The 16,199-nt window shown below is 44.9% G+C and overlaps 1 protein-coding gene and 2 non-coding genes across 3 annotated transcripts; all 3 read right to left on the bottom strand.

Moving 5' to 3' along the window:
• Positions 1–410: 410 nt before the first annotated feature.
• Positions 411–482, bottom strand: TRNAK-UUU (transfer RNA lysine (anticodon UUU)). The gene has a single exon. It is a non-coding gene; the product is annotated as a tRNA-Lys (tRNA).
• A 7,221-nt stretch (positions 483–7,703) lies between these two features.
• TRNAK-UUU (transfer RNA lysine (anticodon UUU)) lies at positions 7,704–7,775 on the bottom strand. The gene has a single exon. It is a non-coding gene; the product is annotated as a tRNA-Lys (tRNA).
• Positions 7,776–7,846: 71 nt separating this feature from the next.
• LOC123161664 (uncharacterized) lies at positions 7,847–12,988 on the bottom strand. The gene is made up of 8 exons (XM_044579470.1): positions 12,469–12,988; positions 11,987–12,149; positions 11,570–11,770; positions 9,861–10,103; positions 9,210–9,357; positions 9,009–9,074; positions 8,634–8,802; positions 7,847–8,524 (listed from the first exon to the last, which is right to left on the bottom strand). Exons 1-8 carry the CDS (start codon positions 12,920–12,922, stop codon positions 8,175–8,177), a joined length of 1,794 nt encoding a protein of 597 aa, XP_044435405.1. The 5' UTR covers positions 12,923–12,988; the 3' UTR covers positions 7,847–8,174.
• Positions 12,989–16,199: the final 3,211 nt, after the last annotated feature.

The raw sequence follows: 16,199 nt of genomic DNA, 5'->3' as shown, positions 1-16,199 counted from the left end.
TCTTAGGCCTCCTTTGGTTTGTGGGTCTTTTGTAGAAATTTCAATGGAAAATAAAAATCCTTTGAAACCCTTTGTTTCGCAGGAATGGATCTCTATTCTATGTAAGATAGGAATCAATCTTTCACATTTCAAAGAAAAAGAAGTATTAGCCTAGAGTTTCCTAGTAGAGATTAAAATACATGCCACCTCACTTAATATGATTTTCCTCCTATCTTAGGAAGCAAAAGTAGGCCTTAGTGGTAATAATCCTTTATGATCTTATTCGCAAAAAAAGAGATATTTTCTGATTTTTTTTTTCTGGAGGCCTTAGTGGTAATAATCCTTTATGACCTTATTTGCAAAAAAAGAAATCACTCACGATTTTTTTCTATTCCTATATTATGAAGCAGAAAATGGAGGCCACAAAGGGACGCCGACCGTGGGGATCGAACCCACGGCCACGTGGTTAAAAGCCACGCGCTCTACCACTGAGCTAGGTCGGCTTTTGCTATTACTAAGGCTGTACAATATTTAATAGTTCACTAGCAAGGTTTTTGGGTCAGAATCAACAGATCAGTACGGTTTTTAGCTCTTGAACTGTGAAGAGAGTGATCTGGAGGGTAGAAAATGGTTGGAGAAGACAAATATGGTACTATTATGCTCCACATGGATTGGAACAAAGCCTCACCGTTTTCCCCCCGTAACCCCCTACATGACCACCTTTTTTGGTATACCACCAGCACGACACACGCACCAGCCTACCAAAACTGTAACCATCAGACCGTTCTGGCCTACTACCATTAGCTCTACTCAGTGTGTGTCTCAGCGGTTCTCTTCTCTTGAAACCGAGCTCTCCAAAAGCATGGCATGAGGCGCCTGCCTCACCCACCTCAATCCTACTTCCTTCACCATTGCTCAACTCTTGTACGGCGGGAGAAGATGGAACCTCTTGACATGATCTTCCCTCGACCGACAGTGCCATGCGAGCCGCTCCTCGTCCACCTCCCCTGTGTCCGACAACGAGACGCCGTAGCCCAGTAGCCTCCTGACGTCCCTGCCGGTGGGGCTCCGCCACCGGCCGTCCCACCAGGCGTGCGCGAGGAGCGGGGTCAACGCGCACTGGTGCGCCTGGCGGGGGTAGCTCAGGGGCCCCGCGTACCTGCTCCAGGCGTGGCCCCAGCCGGCCTGCGTCGACATCCCGTCGACCAGCAGGTTGTTGTGGATGCTGCTCAGGAACGTGAAGTTTGCGCCCGAGGGCTCATGACCTGACAACGAAACTGTGAGATAGATCAGTTTGGTGATTCTTAGCCTCAACAGGCTGCATAAATGTTTTGAGAGGCAGTCCGAGCGTGTTGATGTTATGTGTGCATCGTGTTTGTTGGCTGCGACCAGCACTGCGATGAGCTGCGCGTAGGTCGTTCCCACACGTCGATACGCTCCGGCGACGACCGCGTGCCTGGCGCTTGAGGCCAGGAATAAATTGACACTCTGCAGTCTTTGATCCTGGTCTATCTCAACCCTAAACCGGTCTTGACTGGTTTGTCACGCTAGGAAAATAATGATCCCGGACGGGATCACTCTCTACTCTCACTGACTGCATGGGTCCGCATGTCATATCCATCTTCTTTCCCATAATTTTTTATCTCTCTCCGCAAGAGCTGAAAATAAATGGTCACTGGAACAATAATACAAGGTTTGCCACGCCTTAGTCGAAATCAGTGGACACCCTGAACCGTAGCATATATATTCTATACTGTCAGAACAAAAAACGAAACGAATATTACAACCAAACAAAAAGAAGATATACACAGGGTAGTAATATTGGATAGTAATTATTACAGGGCAACAATATTTGGAGACTAATAATCATGACATTTAATCATAGCCAATCTTGTACTTTAATACCATAAATCCGGTATAAAATGGCCTGTCCGTGATGTTTTCCTTCAGAACTCACAGAGCAAAGCAACGATCGACAAGTATTTCCTTCAATACAACAAGTATCTAAGATGAGGACTAGCCAGATGTTGCTCCTGGCCATCGCCTTCCTTGTCCTAGCATCAGGTACCCATTTGTTCATGTACTACGTTCCTTCAAAATCTCGTCCAAACAAATAATGGCCAAGTTCTGATCTTCCCTTTATCTCATGGTGAGATTTTGCAGGATGTGGCAACGGAGGCGTCAGTGGGCGTTGAAGGAATCCCTTGTACGACAAGCATTATCCCGTCGCCAAAGCCATGTGATAACAAAAGCTGCAATCAGGCATGCATCGACCGTGTGTGGGTCGGCGGATATGGCGAGTGTGTTGCGGGGGCGTGCAAGTGCCAGCAGTGCACATACATTCCTCCCAAAAATGGAAACTAATTAGCTATGATTGGATGTCATGTTCAACTGAATAATGTGATGAGATCGTAAATGGTGTAGCAACAAGGTTGTTCACAGATAAGCCGTATGAAGAACGGTGAATTTTGTCTTGCTTCTTAAATTATCAGAGACTATAAAGGGAGATATATGATGTTTCACTTAAAACTGTGGTTTATGATGTTAACACTTGAATCATCCGTATGATAGTACTTACTAGAAAAAGGATCTGGTAAAAAAAACACCAAGACATTAGCTTTGCTTTTAGACGAAAAACTATACTCCTTCGGGTAGTACATTGTATCGGCCCATCAGATGGAGAGTGCTCTGCATGGTTGTAACTCGTGAGTTGTACGAGTACTTTTACTTGCTAACTTCTCCTTGCCATCATGCAATGACCCAATTAAGACGACCAATATACTAGTGTCAGTGCTGGGTTTCATTGGCCTTTAGGTGGTCAAAAGCTGTTTCTTTTCGCGAATAACCGAGCTTTATTTTCCTACTAGTAATTGTGTAAATGTAATGAACGTTGACATTAGATAGAATAGACATTCAAAAAAAAGACATTAGATAGAATATTAATTGCATGTTTGTATTTGGTGAGGTATTAGTTGCATGTTAATATTTAGTAAGATATTATTTGCGTGAAAAAATTCATATGGAGTGGTTCAATGTGTTTATAACCAAACGTCAGTGATGGGTGATTAGAATGTAAACGTGTTTGGTGCTCAACACTAAGCATGTAAGCGTTGTGAACCTTAGAATTAGAGCACATGTACGGATAAAATGGTTTTGATTATCCATTTTTATAGTAGTTAAAAAGCCGTCTCTGATGTGTTATCCAAAAGGGGGAACGAAAAGAATAAAATAAAAAAAAGAAGATGGAAAAACAGACAAGAAAGGGAAAACCAGCAGAAAACCACTAAAAATAAAATATGAAAAAAGAACTAGCGAAAACCGTAAAGACCCGAAGAATCCCAAGAAAACATTACAATGAAAATCTGAAAAGTAACAAATGGAAAAGCAGAACACAAAAGGCAGATGTTGTCGAAAAAAAGAAAAAAAAACGAGGAGGTAACGTTAAATTGGCCTCGGCCCATGCGCAACGTGGATTATCTTCGCAGTAAGCAGCATATAGGACGTACCATCATGACGAAATCACTAGTTGAGGAGTACTCCTTGCGGAGATCGCTCCAACTTTTCCAGGTTGTGACAAGTGGCGCGCTGCATGTGCGCCACTTGTCGCAACCTGTGAGTTTTCTCTTTTTCCGTAGATCCGTTTATTCAAAACGTTTTATCTCTTAAACCGTGCGTCCAAATCTCGAACCGCTTTCGCCGTTGGATTCCTCGCGTCGAGATCTTCAAAACTAGATCCCATGTTGATAGGTTTTGACGAACTTTTTTTTCACGAGAAAACCGAACCGGAAACACGGTTTTTTTCCCTCTCCGAAAGAGGCACGCCCGTGCCTCTCGCGAAAGCACAACTGTGCCTCTCGCGGAAGCAAAACCGTGCCTCTCACGAAAGAAAAAAAACAGAAAAGACATTTTTTCCGTTACCAAGAGGCACGGCCGTGCCTCTCGCGAAAACAAAACCGTGACTCTCGCGGAAAAAAAATGCGTTTTTTTGCGCAAAAAAATTATTTTTTTCTAAAATTATTTTGGTCAAAAATCTAGGAAAGGCCGGTAGAAAACCAAAACATCAAAAAAAAACCCGGGAAAAAACCATTTAAAAAGCCGAAAACGTGTGCGGAAAAATAAAAAAAATAAAATCTGGAGGGAGCGTCCAGAGCGCGACACGTGGCAAATGGCTGAGAACGCGCCAAGTGACGCTGATCCTTGCGAGGCTCTGAAGGAGCGCTCGTTAATTAGTTGCTCCCCCATCACGACACATAACGTGCATCCCTACGGCCCAGAATTAGCGAAGCGATTAAGGCCAAGAATTATAGAAATGGTCGTTTTGTGCGAAGCCCGGGAGAAAAGGTTGCATCCTGATCATCAAATGATCAAATCCATCGCCGGCGGCGCGCGACTGCGAGATTTCATCAACACTCGTGTGGTACGAGCTCTCCTTCGTACGGCGAGACGTGTGGTACGAGCTAGTCTCTGTGCATGAGATGTTGGTGTTTGACTGCCGTTGCTGTTGCTATAGGTGGTGATGAGTTATGTGTCAGCACTCGTACAACCTACGACGCCCGCTGCTCATCCACGATGCCCGGATTCTCCGCGACAATGCCGACTTCCTCATTTGTCTGATCACCAGCGATCTGGCCCTTCTCAAATGGGATAAGTATATTTTTCGTCCTCGAACTTTTCTGAGAATTTAGAAATCGTCCCTCAACTATAAACCGGAGAGTTTTCATCCCTCAACTATCAAAACCGGATAGTTTTCGTCCCTCGTGCCGCTTCAGACGGTTTTACTCCGAATGAACAGTAAATCGGTGAACAATAAAATCAAAAAAATAGAAAAAAAAATTCTGAAGTTTTACAGCATCGAAGATAATTTGGTGCGCAAGACCTGTGCAAAATTTCAGGGTGTTTCGACATTCAAGCAGCTCGTGGCAAACAAAAAACTATAAATATGTACGTCGGTGAACAGTAAATTTAAAAAAATAGAAAAAATTCAAAAAAACTTGAAACATTTTGGCATCAAAGATGCTCGGGTACGCAAGATGCATGCAAAATTTTGTGATCGAATGACATACGAGGAGCTCTAGCCAAAAAAAAAAATAGCGCATTTAAAAAAAATCTGAGCCAAATTTTGTTTCTTTTTGTCACGAGTTCGTACAATACCCAAACATCACGAAAATTTGCACGCACGTTGGGCACCCAACCCTCTTTTATGCCAAAAAAATTCATATCACTTTGAATTTTTTTGCTATTTATTTTGAATTTACTGTTCACTAACGTACAAATTTATAGTTTTTTTACCACGAGCTGCTCGAATATGAAAACACCACAAAATTTTGCACGTGTCTTCCGCACCAAAGTATGTTCCATGCTCTAAAATTTCAGATTTTTTTTGTTGCTATTTTTTTTATTTTACTGTTCACCCCGGACTAAAACCGCCCGAAGCGGCACGAGGGACGAAAACTATCTGGTTTTGATAGTTGAGGGACGAAAATTCTCCGGTTTAGAGTTGAGGGACGATTTCTAAACTTTGGAAAGAGTTCGAGGACGAAAAATATACTTATCCCTTCTCAAGTCGGTGCTGCTCGATCGAGGAGCTGCAGGGTGTACCATTGCTCCTTCTGCAGCATCCAAAATGCGGAGACACTGGCGTTGCCCGCTGCTCCAGTTGCGCCTCCACCATGACAACGTCAAAGTGCGCCAGCGCTAGCACCATGGTAAACCGGCCTACCGGCGCGGACGCAGTCTCGTCGTTAGACGCCTCCTCTGTTGTCCGGTTGTCATCGTCCGGTCTCTCCTTCGACGAGCTTGGGGGTAGACCAGCTTCTGTGCTATCCGCGCGTCGGGTTTGCCAGTTGTTCATGATGTCCGCGATCTCGTGTCAGCGCCGCGACCGAGAGGCACTTCCATCACTGCATGTTGCTCGCGGTCATTGCGTCGGTTGTTGTCGTGGAAGGAGGAAGGAAAGTAGAGGTGCACATGCGGTCATGGATGGAGGAGTAAGCGAAGCGGAGGTGGTGCGGTTTGTGTCGTCCACGAACGTGTTTATATAGCGGGCGCCGGTAAGGCCAAGTGACAATTTGAATGCAGGTGCTCGGAGAAGGTTTCTTGGCCGCCGGGCCTGTTCAATGCCGGGCAGGCAGATACACAAGCAACCGACTTCAATACAGTAGGAATCCGGCCCGTCACCGCGTCCGATTGTGTCGCTCTATGCCGGTATGAATGCGACATGGAGAGCGAGCGAACGCAGCGTGATCACAATCTTGGCAGCCGCGCGTGATTGAATGCCTAGCCTTTGGGTTGGCATGCTGCAATGGCCTGTCATATCCGCGCTCTGGACCGGCATGAATGTGACGCCTAGGTGAAGGCAGAGTTCGAGCGCATGCATTGGTGGCCCCATTTTCTCGGACTCGTAGGTGATATGACACGAGTTCGGACGCCTGCAAACCTTCCCTGATTTGATGCCAGTTTACGGGATTTCGAATACGCGTGTATAGTATATTAGAATAAAATCAGTAAACATTTTTTATTAATATTTATCTGATGGGGTGAAGATATGAAATCGGACTCGCGGGATGGATTAAGAACTATACTAAAGAATGCATAGGAGATGACAAAATAAATGGTGTATTTTTCTTATGCCTCCTTTGGTTTGAAGGATTTTTATAGGAATTCTATGGGATAGAAATCACATTTCAAAGAAAAAGAAGTATTAGTCTAACAGAAATATTAATGCCCACGCGTGTGGGCGTTTGCACATCACCCACACGCCTTCATCACCACTTATTTTGCCACGTATAAATAGATGACATCAGCAGATTTTTTTTTGGTTTTCGGCTTAAAAATGTTGTATCTCCTAAATAAAAAGCGAACTAAAAATCTGTCTTCACCATTAAATCCGTCTCGACGAGATCTTCAAAACTAGACCCCATGTTGATATGTTTCAACGAATTTTTTTTGCTAGAAGTTGCCACGATGTTTACACTGTAGTTGCCATAGGGCTTAAACTAAAGTTGCCATGTGACAATTTTAGTTTGTAGATCATGGCAATTTTAGTATTTTGATGATGGCAACTCCGGTACTTTGACCATGAAAATTATTTTTTATATGAACCATGGCAATTTTACGTGCATGTATCATGGCAATTTTAGTTTATGGTTCATGGCAAGTCTAGTTTCTTAATTCCCCGTTTTATAAATGTTAAAATTTACTTTTAAATGTAGAAGAAAATAGCTGAAACATATCATGGCAACTTCAGTGTAAACATCATGACAATTCATATGCAATAGACATGGCAACTTTTAATTCAAAAAACATTTCATCAAAACATATCAACATGGGATCTAGTTTCGGAGATCTCATCGCGAGGGATTTAATGGTGAAAACGGATTTTCAATCGGATTTTTTGTTTAAGAGATAAAACATTTTAAAAACTGAAAATCCAAAAAAATTCCTGCATGCGATGACGTGACAATCTGTTTACAGTAGAGACGTGTGGTGCGTCTCCCTCCTGCCACACATGTGACAGTTAGCGCGACCCTTAGTCTAATGTACAGATTAAGATACATGCCACCTTGATTTTCCATGATTTTCCTCCTATGTAGGAAACAAAAGGAGGAGGCCTTAGTGGTAATAATCCTTTATGATTTTATCTATTCCTATATGGAGCAAAAAAGGTATCGAACGGCCAGCTTGGTAAGTTAAAAAAAAAAAGCAAAAAAAGAAGGCCACAGGAACGCCGACCGTGGGGATCGAACCCACGGCCACGTGGTTAAAAGCCACGCGCTCTACCACTGAGCTAGGTCGGCTTTTACTGATTGTACGACCTGTAAACGATTTTATAGTGTAATCGCAAGCTTTTTTTGGGTCAGAATCAAGAGATCAGTATGGTTTTACGTTCTTGAACTGTGATGAAGAGAGTGATCTGGAGGGCAGAAAATGGTTGGAGCAGACAAATATGGGATGCTCCACATGGATTGGAACAAAGCCTCATCCTTTTTCCCAGTAACCCCTTACATGACACCTTTTTTGGTATACCACCAGCACGACACGGCAGCCTACCAAAACTGTAACCATCAGATGTGCACTACAAACTCTACATCAGCTCATTGGTGCAAGCGACCAACTGAAACTAAGTGTCTCAGCAGTTCTCTCTAAAAGCATGGCATGAGGCGCCTGCCTCACCCGCCACCATCCTGCACCATTGCTCAACTCTTGTACGGTGGGAGAAGATGGAACCTCTTGACATGATCTTCCCTCGACCGACAGTGCCATGCGAGCCGCTCCTCGTCCACCTCCCCCGTGTCCGACAATGAGACGCCGTAGCCCAGCAGCCTCCTCACGTCCCTGCCGGTGGGGCTTTGCCACCGGCCGTCCCACCACGCGTGCGGAAGGAGCGGGGTCAGCGCGCACTGGTGCGCCTGGCGCGGGCAGCTCAGGGCCCCAGCGTACCTGCTCCAGGCATGGCCCCAGCCGGCCTGCGTTGACAGCCCGTCGACCAGCAGGTTGCTGTGGATGCTGCTCAGGAACGTGAAGTTCGCGCCCGAGGGCTCGTGGCCTGACACGCACAACAAAGTCGCGAAATGGATCAGTTTTGGTGATTCAAGAGGCTCGACGGACTATAGAAATGTTTTGAGGGATGGCCGGAGCGTGGTGATGTAATGCACCATGTCTGTTTGCTGCGGCCAGCGCTGCGATGAGCTGCGCGTAGGTCGTTCCCACGCGTCGATGCGCTCCGGTGATGACCGCGTGCCTGGCGCTTGAGGCCAGGAAGAAATCGACGAAGGCCGCCCACCTCGGAGCTGATCCCCAGTCCCGTGAACGGAAATCCAAGGGCTATACACAACAGAATGAGCGAAATGAGATTTTGTAAAAATCAACGCAGTACATCTATGAAAGATATGTCTGAGCTAGAGTATACGGTCCATGATATAAACTTAATACCCATGGAAATACTAAAGGTTTCAGGCTTTCAGCTAGAATCGCCTATTAGATGATGCAGAAAATGCAGCAAAGACCTTTCAGGTAAGAGTGTAACATACCTTGTCGTTTCCATTCATCTCTAGCTCAAAACTCTTGGCAAACGATTTGTAATCAAAGTAAGTTACCTGCCCAGAACGTATAAATATTCATACCATTTTCTGACATATTACAGCTAAATAACTATGAACACATGAATTCTACCAATGCTCGAGGAAAAGTACGAAGTCCATCTCACCAGTATTCAACCGAAAGCAACTAACCTCTGCGAACTCACTGATCTCTTGCTTCATCTCCTTGACAAATGATGGTGTGTCTGAGACCAATGCCACCCGAGGTGTACCCTTCAAACCAGAAATCTGTATAGCTCTCTGAATACAACTAACTGCAGCAGTTCTTGCTCGTACTGGCCTGGTCAGAAAATCAGTTGTCTTCAGCTTCGGAAATAATATGACAAGGAGTCACAAATAAAGATAATCTGCATGATACAGGTTGCTGATATTCTAAAGCTGAAAGAGTCGCAAATAAAGATAATCTGCATGAGGTGCAAAGACTTTCAACACCATTATTACCATTCGAATTAATTTGTCTAGCTTCTCAGGTATTCAGAAATCTTTACTATATCCTCTTTGTTATCCTCTTTGTTGCAAATGCTGAGCATGAGATGGCATACTTTGAAGCATTTGTCACCAGATTGGAGAGGACTAAAACTAAATTACACATCAGGAAGAAATAACCAGAGAAAAGGGTTGACTTAAAGTTCCGATCCACAATTTTCAGGTAAGAAGCAGCATATTCCAATGCTACTGATGAACCGGATTTCTTGACATGTGAACATAATGTCAATATCACTATAATTAATGTTGAACAATTATGACAGGTTTCTTCCATATAAGCCGTATAGTGTGTCGTACCTATTGCCCATCATTCGCATGTGCAGAACAATATCTGGACTGGAACCGTTCGATGCCCACTGAACTGCTTTCTGGACTATCTGGGAGGGAGATATGATCACTCGCATAAGTTCTCCAAATGTATTAGGCCTGGCATGTGACGTGCCTAGGGATCCAAAAATTGTTGAAGCAGCAATTTTCATTTCAGGGTGGACATTCTTCAGAAAAAACTGGACTCCAACTGCATCTGTTGTGCCATCAAACCTAACGTCGTGAAGAAGCAACACCTGTCAGCACACTTATTCCTTACACTTAGGTTTCTCAAAAACATTAATAATCAACAGAAACAAAATTCATCTAAGCAAAGATAACAAGAAAATACAAATTGAAAAATAAGCTACTTCGGCGATCAGCAGATGCTTAAGAACGAGGAAGGAAAACAACAGACACTAGTGCAAAATAATTTACGGATAAACATGGAAGAAATGTACTCCCTCTGTTCACTTTTATAAGTCGTTTCAGACAAGTGAAATTGTGCTGTTTTGTACACTATCTGAAACATCTACAAAGCCTTATAAAAGTGAACAGAGGGAGTATAAAAAAATAGCCAATCCAAGACATGGTAATTAGATCAGGGCTGGCCAATTGGGTTTCGTCCAGATAAAACTGCTAGGTCGGTACAGGGGAGACATCAGTCATCATGTCTCTTAATACAGATGGAAACCAAACAAACTTTAAACTCACGTCACCAAACGGTCGCATGGGTAAGGAGTAGTCTCCTAGATATTTCATTAACCTTTGGTCCATCTCATGCATCCTATTCCTAACAATCTCTAAATATTTTCCAAAAGGATAATGCAAAGAAGCAAGTAATATCATGGTGCTTATATTTTCATGTCTGCTCAAATCCTTGTTGTGCTAGAGAAGTACACCCTCTGTAAACTAATATAAAACCTTTTAGATCACCAAAGTAGTACTGAGGGAGTACTGATTTTTTATGTACCCAAAATGGAAAAAAAAATATCAGGAAAGGGATAGCAGTCATAAGTTCACAGAACATCACGCTTAATTGCCTGGATTTCTATATACAAAACATTGTAAAAGTGTGCTATTATGTACAAAACGGTAAATGGAATCACAAAAGCAAAAGCACAAACGTTAACAACTTCATATGTCCATAAGTAACCGCAAAGGTATCTCACTCCAATATACGAGACAGGAGATCTAAAGAAAAAATGACAACACAGAACTTGCTTCTGAATTCAACATTGTAGGAACTTCCTATCAACCAGGAAATGAAATGATTAGTAGCTTATGTATCAGGGTTCTAAGTTAACTTGTCTCAGTATCCCCACTACACGTTTGTTTTCTCCAGTTCATTCTTGCGAAAGAACCCTTGTGGCATTATGTGTCTCTAGAAGTAAACATAAATGTGTATAAAATTCGCAACATATAAAACCTCATCTAATTTAGTTTTTCTTTTCAGTTCTCTGACTGCAAGTGCATACACACATGGCAATGTAAGGCGACATAGTTGAACAAACTTGTCCATGAAATAGGGGATTAGCTAACAACTTTGTGTTTTACTTAACAGCCCTTTTAAATGAATTGCATCAAAAGTTCTCTGCAAAACATACTAAAAGCTCGAAATCTGATCAGGCCTCGAGGCGAAGAAAAAACAGCTGTAATAAGTCTAACTGATTGTACCAAGTTGCAAGAGCGGTGCTAACCAGATGATTGGATCTTTCCATCTGTTCCAGTCACTGCAAAGAACATTTGTCTCTGATGGATTCTCAAAATCGTCTAACCTCACATTCAGATCTCTACCATGTGTTTGGGCACACCGGTTTTTCCTCCATAAATGCTTGATTTCTCCAGTAGTAAACGAGTGGTCAGTATAAGAAATGTACTGTCCAAATGGATATAATCCCCTGCAAACAAAAGACAAAGGGTAAGAGGACAATCACCACCATTTCTGTGCTACATTGGAATCATTTGCATCACATTGCCACACGGATTAACAATAATTATGTTTTGCATGTCTAAAGATGAACCAATTGCTAAATTATGTTTTGCTTGTCTAAAGATACAAGTAGGAAACCCATCATAGATAAATAACAAAAGTAACTGAGTGTGAATGCATATGCCTGGTTTGGCCGATGATCAGGGAGCGGTTTAACATAACACTCAGAGCTACTGCCGTTAATATCTTGTACATCTCATTGCCAAACCCAGCTTCAGATGCTTTCCCCAACACAAAGCCTTGTTTGCAGAACTCAGCTGCAGGCAGCGACCTAACTCTCGCAGCGCCTGACAAGTTAACCGGAGAAGTAAGCATCGGGGGTGTTGAACCAACCTAGGAACTGCAAGTCTTCCTATTCAAAACTAGCCAGGCTACAGAGGTATACTCTGATTGTTGATGCAGATGAATGGAAAACAGCGCAGCGACAGGTACATTTCAGAGTAGGTTTACTTCGACAAACGAAATGAGAGCTACATTCAGGTAAAGGCGCAGGTAATGCTCAGTTTTCGTCAGTGAGATTCAGCCCAGCTCCATGAGAGAGGGGATTGCAGATCACATTCAGTACTAAGAGGATGAAGCGTGGAATCAAATGTGAGTATTACGCACCGTGGAGCAGGAAGTGGCGCCGAATCAGCTCGCGGACGCGGAGGCTGGCCGCCTCCGTCGACCCCGCGCCGACGGCCTCCTCCCCCATTTCCTCCACCGTCGCGCACGTTGACCCGCCGGCCCCTCCCTCCGAACCAGCCGCCACGTGAGGCGGCACGACATGGAGCTCGTCCGACGAGGCCGAGGCGGGAAGCGGCCCAACGGAGATCTCTTCCGGCGAGGCCGAGGCGGGAGGCGGGTCCACGGAGAGCTCTTCCGAGAAGACGAAGTGGGGAGGCGGGTCAACGGAGAGCTCTTCCGAGAAGGCCAAGTCCGGAGACGAAGAGGATGGTATGCGGGGGTCAGGGCCCTGGTGGCTGAGGAGAAGGAAGAGGGCGGCGGCGGAGACGGCTGCGAGGAGGAAGGCTCGACGGAGCAGGAGCAGCGACGGGCGGCCGCGACGCCATCGCGACATGAAAGCTGGCTGCCAGCCTGCGACTGCGATGCGAGTGTGCGCTGCTGGTGGATCTCGCGAGGTAAGAACATCTCTGTCTCTGCCCCTTCATCTGCAACTAAATCTCCATACCAACCTTTTTTCAAAAAGGATTCAGATGTAATCTAAAAATTTATCAGAAGTGTTTTCGAAAAGGATTCAGACCTAATATAAATAAAAGTTCATCAGAAGTACCAAACACGTTAAACATAAAAAAAGTTATATCAAGTCTCTAGACTCTAGACCACCGAGCGACCACTACTGTTGTCAGAACGAGCCGCCAACGTGTTGCTGTCGTCGCTCCCCTACCGAAGCTGACTCGAGCTTGTCGATGGCAGCCGGGAACTCTTCGAGCATGTGCCCTGGATTTGCGGCCGTCGTTGTTGAACCCTTGAATATATCTGAAGCAACTAACACTGAATCTTGGTGTCGCGCGCATGACAAGGAACCCTAACCTTGCCGTTCCAATGAGACGACGGGAATCTAGGCCTCGGCGGCTAGGGCAAACGCTCCCCTCCAGAATTCATCGGTGAGCATGTGGATTCCCCTCCTCTCTGCCTGCCGCCACGGCGGCCAGTGGCAGGGAGGGGAATTCTGGTGTCTTCGCTTCGACTAGTAGTTTAGTTTAGGTCTTTTTAATCCTCACAAGTGCAGCACTCGGATGGATGGCGACGCTTCTTCTTTGTGTTTGTCTTTCGGGCTATCCGTCAGTTAATCCATATGGACGTAGTCGATGAAGCTCCGGCGTAGAATCTCTATACCAACATACTTAAACTTAATTAAACATACTTACATAAACATCATATAAACTCCAAAATCATCAACATAGTACTCAAAATACGTAAACATCAACAACATGGTGCATAATAAAACATAATTACACATAAACTATAGTTTTGGCCCCTTCTTCAACTCAAACAGGCAGTGACACGTGTCGTCCAACCCAATCTTTCCCACCCGATCTTCATTTCGGGTGCCACTTCTTTCCTTTTATGACATCGGAGGAAAGAAATGTTGGAAGGTCATCTGATCCACATTAGGGGCCCTTAATCAAATCATTCCCAACCCTAGTCATTGCCCATGCATCCAACCCCATTCCCCTCCGGTGGAGACGAATTCCAACCCCAAGACCGTCCTCCAGGCCTCCAAGAAGCCATCTACGAGGGAGGATGCAAAGATGAAGTGGAGGGCTCCATCACCTTCATCGTGGCCGCCCTAAGGCCGATGCTGCAAACACCATATCCACGGCCATTACGCCGACGTTTGTCATTGCCAACTCCATTATGGTTGTCATCACCAGGGCAGCCTTGAGATCTCGAGGGTCCAGGGCGCTAGTAAAACTTAGGGGCCCTTAATATGAACATCGCAACAAACACATCCGTGAATTCCAATCCATCAGGATTCAAGTCCTGGTGCTCGCATTTATCCTGGATTTATTTAGGATTTTCGGTGAGGCACGTTTAGTGGGAGGAGACATTCCCGTCGACTACGAGGCACCTACAGTGACTTTGTAAAATCTCAAGATGATATGTCGGCTCAGTCTCTCGGAGGTGCTCATAGGGGTAGGGTGTGCGTGTGTGCTTTTATAGAGGTGAGTATGCGCGTATATATGAGCGCTTACGTATGTTCTGTGTTAAAAAACGCATCCAAAAATACATCAGATTGACCATAATCATGTAGGGCAGCTCGTGAGATCTTTTATTGAAGCACAAGGGAAGGCAAATGCCATCTAACTATTGTTATGGACCCATGGTCCAAGGAGGACTACTCACACATTATCATGGTGGCAACTAGGTTGTTGAAGATAGCTCCAGTGATAGAGTCCTTTGATAGAGTACCGAAATAGTCCTTCCGATTGGATCGTGATGGAACAGAAATGTGGCGGTGGCAAAAAATTCCTTGGAAAGTCTGGGAGGGTTTTCGGGCAAATATAAAGGCATGTGGCACCAAGAGGTGGTGGAAAGGTGACGCATGGAGGTCTCGCAGCCCCACCATACGACCCACCTGGGCGGCGCCAGCAGGACATGTGGGCGCAACGCTAAAGTGCTTATGGCTTCGTCCTTCCATAAAATTCGCGGCGTATTTTTTGTCTTCAAAAAATTGATTTTCCTGAGAAGTGCAAAAACACCAGAAAACTGCCTTTCGGGAGCTTAGTTGAAGGACTGCCGCTACCACCGCACAAAATGGAAGCTTAGGGTGACCAACGACTGTTGTACAATCCATTAGATGCAATGAAGGACTGGCAAGTTGAACTCTCAGCATGTTGGGGAGGTGGTGCATCGGTATCAGCTAGGAAGAGGATGAGGAGAGACGTGCAACGACAGTAGGGACAGATGATGATGGGGGACGAGGGGGCGACTAGTGAGGCGAGGCATCGGCTTTTCGGCAGTGGAGGTGGACGACAACGTAGTCGCCACCATCAAAGGGAGAGAGGGAGCGGGTCAGGATAGAATGAGCGTGGGAGCCTCATGTAAGATTCAATTTTATTTCAATGTCTATTTGATTGTATGGGTTCAGTAAAGGCTTCCAGCCACACATCCAAGGCTCCCAGCCACAACCTTGGATGTGTGGCTGGGAGCTTGGATGAATGTCATGTAGATAAAGACGAAATATAAGAAGATCAGACGTGATTCTGGTTTGTCTCCATTTTAGTGAGACACTTCCTCGAGCAAGACGGCCGTGGCGGTTGGACCAGATCAGGCACATGACGCAAGTGGGAAAGCATCTGACCGGATGCAACGATCAGTCAGGCGCTCATGAATGTTTCTCAAATTCTATTGTTATTCTTCTATACCGTGAAGGTGGCCTAAGAGCAATTCCAATAGATATTTTTCGTAAAAGTTGTTTTATAGGATGACAGTAAAATTTGGATGACAGTAAAATTTAGGGAAAGTTGTCTCACAACTACCTTTTTAGTCTTCGTAAACATCTTCCCTTCTTTTTATTTTCTATTAGAAGTAGTCTATGGCCCGCGAGTCAGTGACACTTGGGTCATGATGGCACGGGTCGGCAAGCCGATGTAACGCGTTGTAGTGTTGGTGGTCGGCCGTGCTGGTGGTGGCATTTAGGCAGCCATAGAGGAGGAAGAGGAGGAGGAGAAGGAGGTGTCGCTACTAGGAAAAGGGCTATAGATAGGATTGACACTAATGGCGCATCGGGGATGTAGTGCGCCACTACTATATACTAATGGCGCACTAGTTGGTGATGCGCCATTAGTGTGGAAGACACTAATGGCGCACCAGACAAAAGGTGCGCCACT

Source organism: Triticum aestivum, chromosome 7B, assembly GCF_018294505.1.
Source record: "Triticum aestivum cultivar Chinese Spring chromosome 7B, IWGSC CS RefSeq v2.1, whole genome shotgun sequence".
Taxonomy (NCBI): Eukaryota; Viridiplantae; Streptophyta; class Magnoliopsida; order Poales; family Poaceae; genus Triticum; species Triticum aestivum.
The sequence above is the reverse complement of the archived record's forward strand: the minus strand, read 5'-3'. Positions and strand labels throughout refer to the sequence as shown.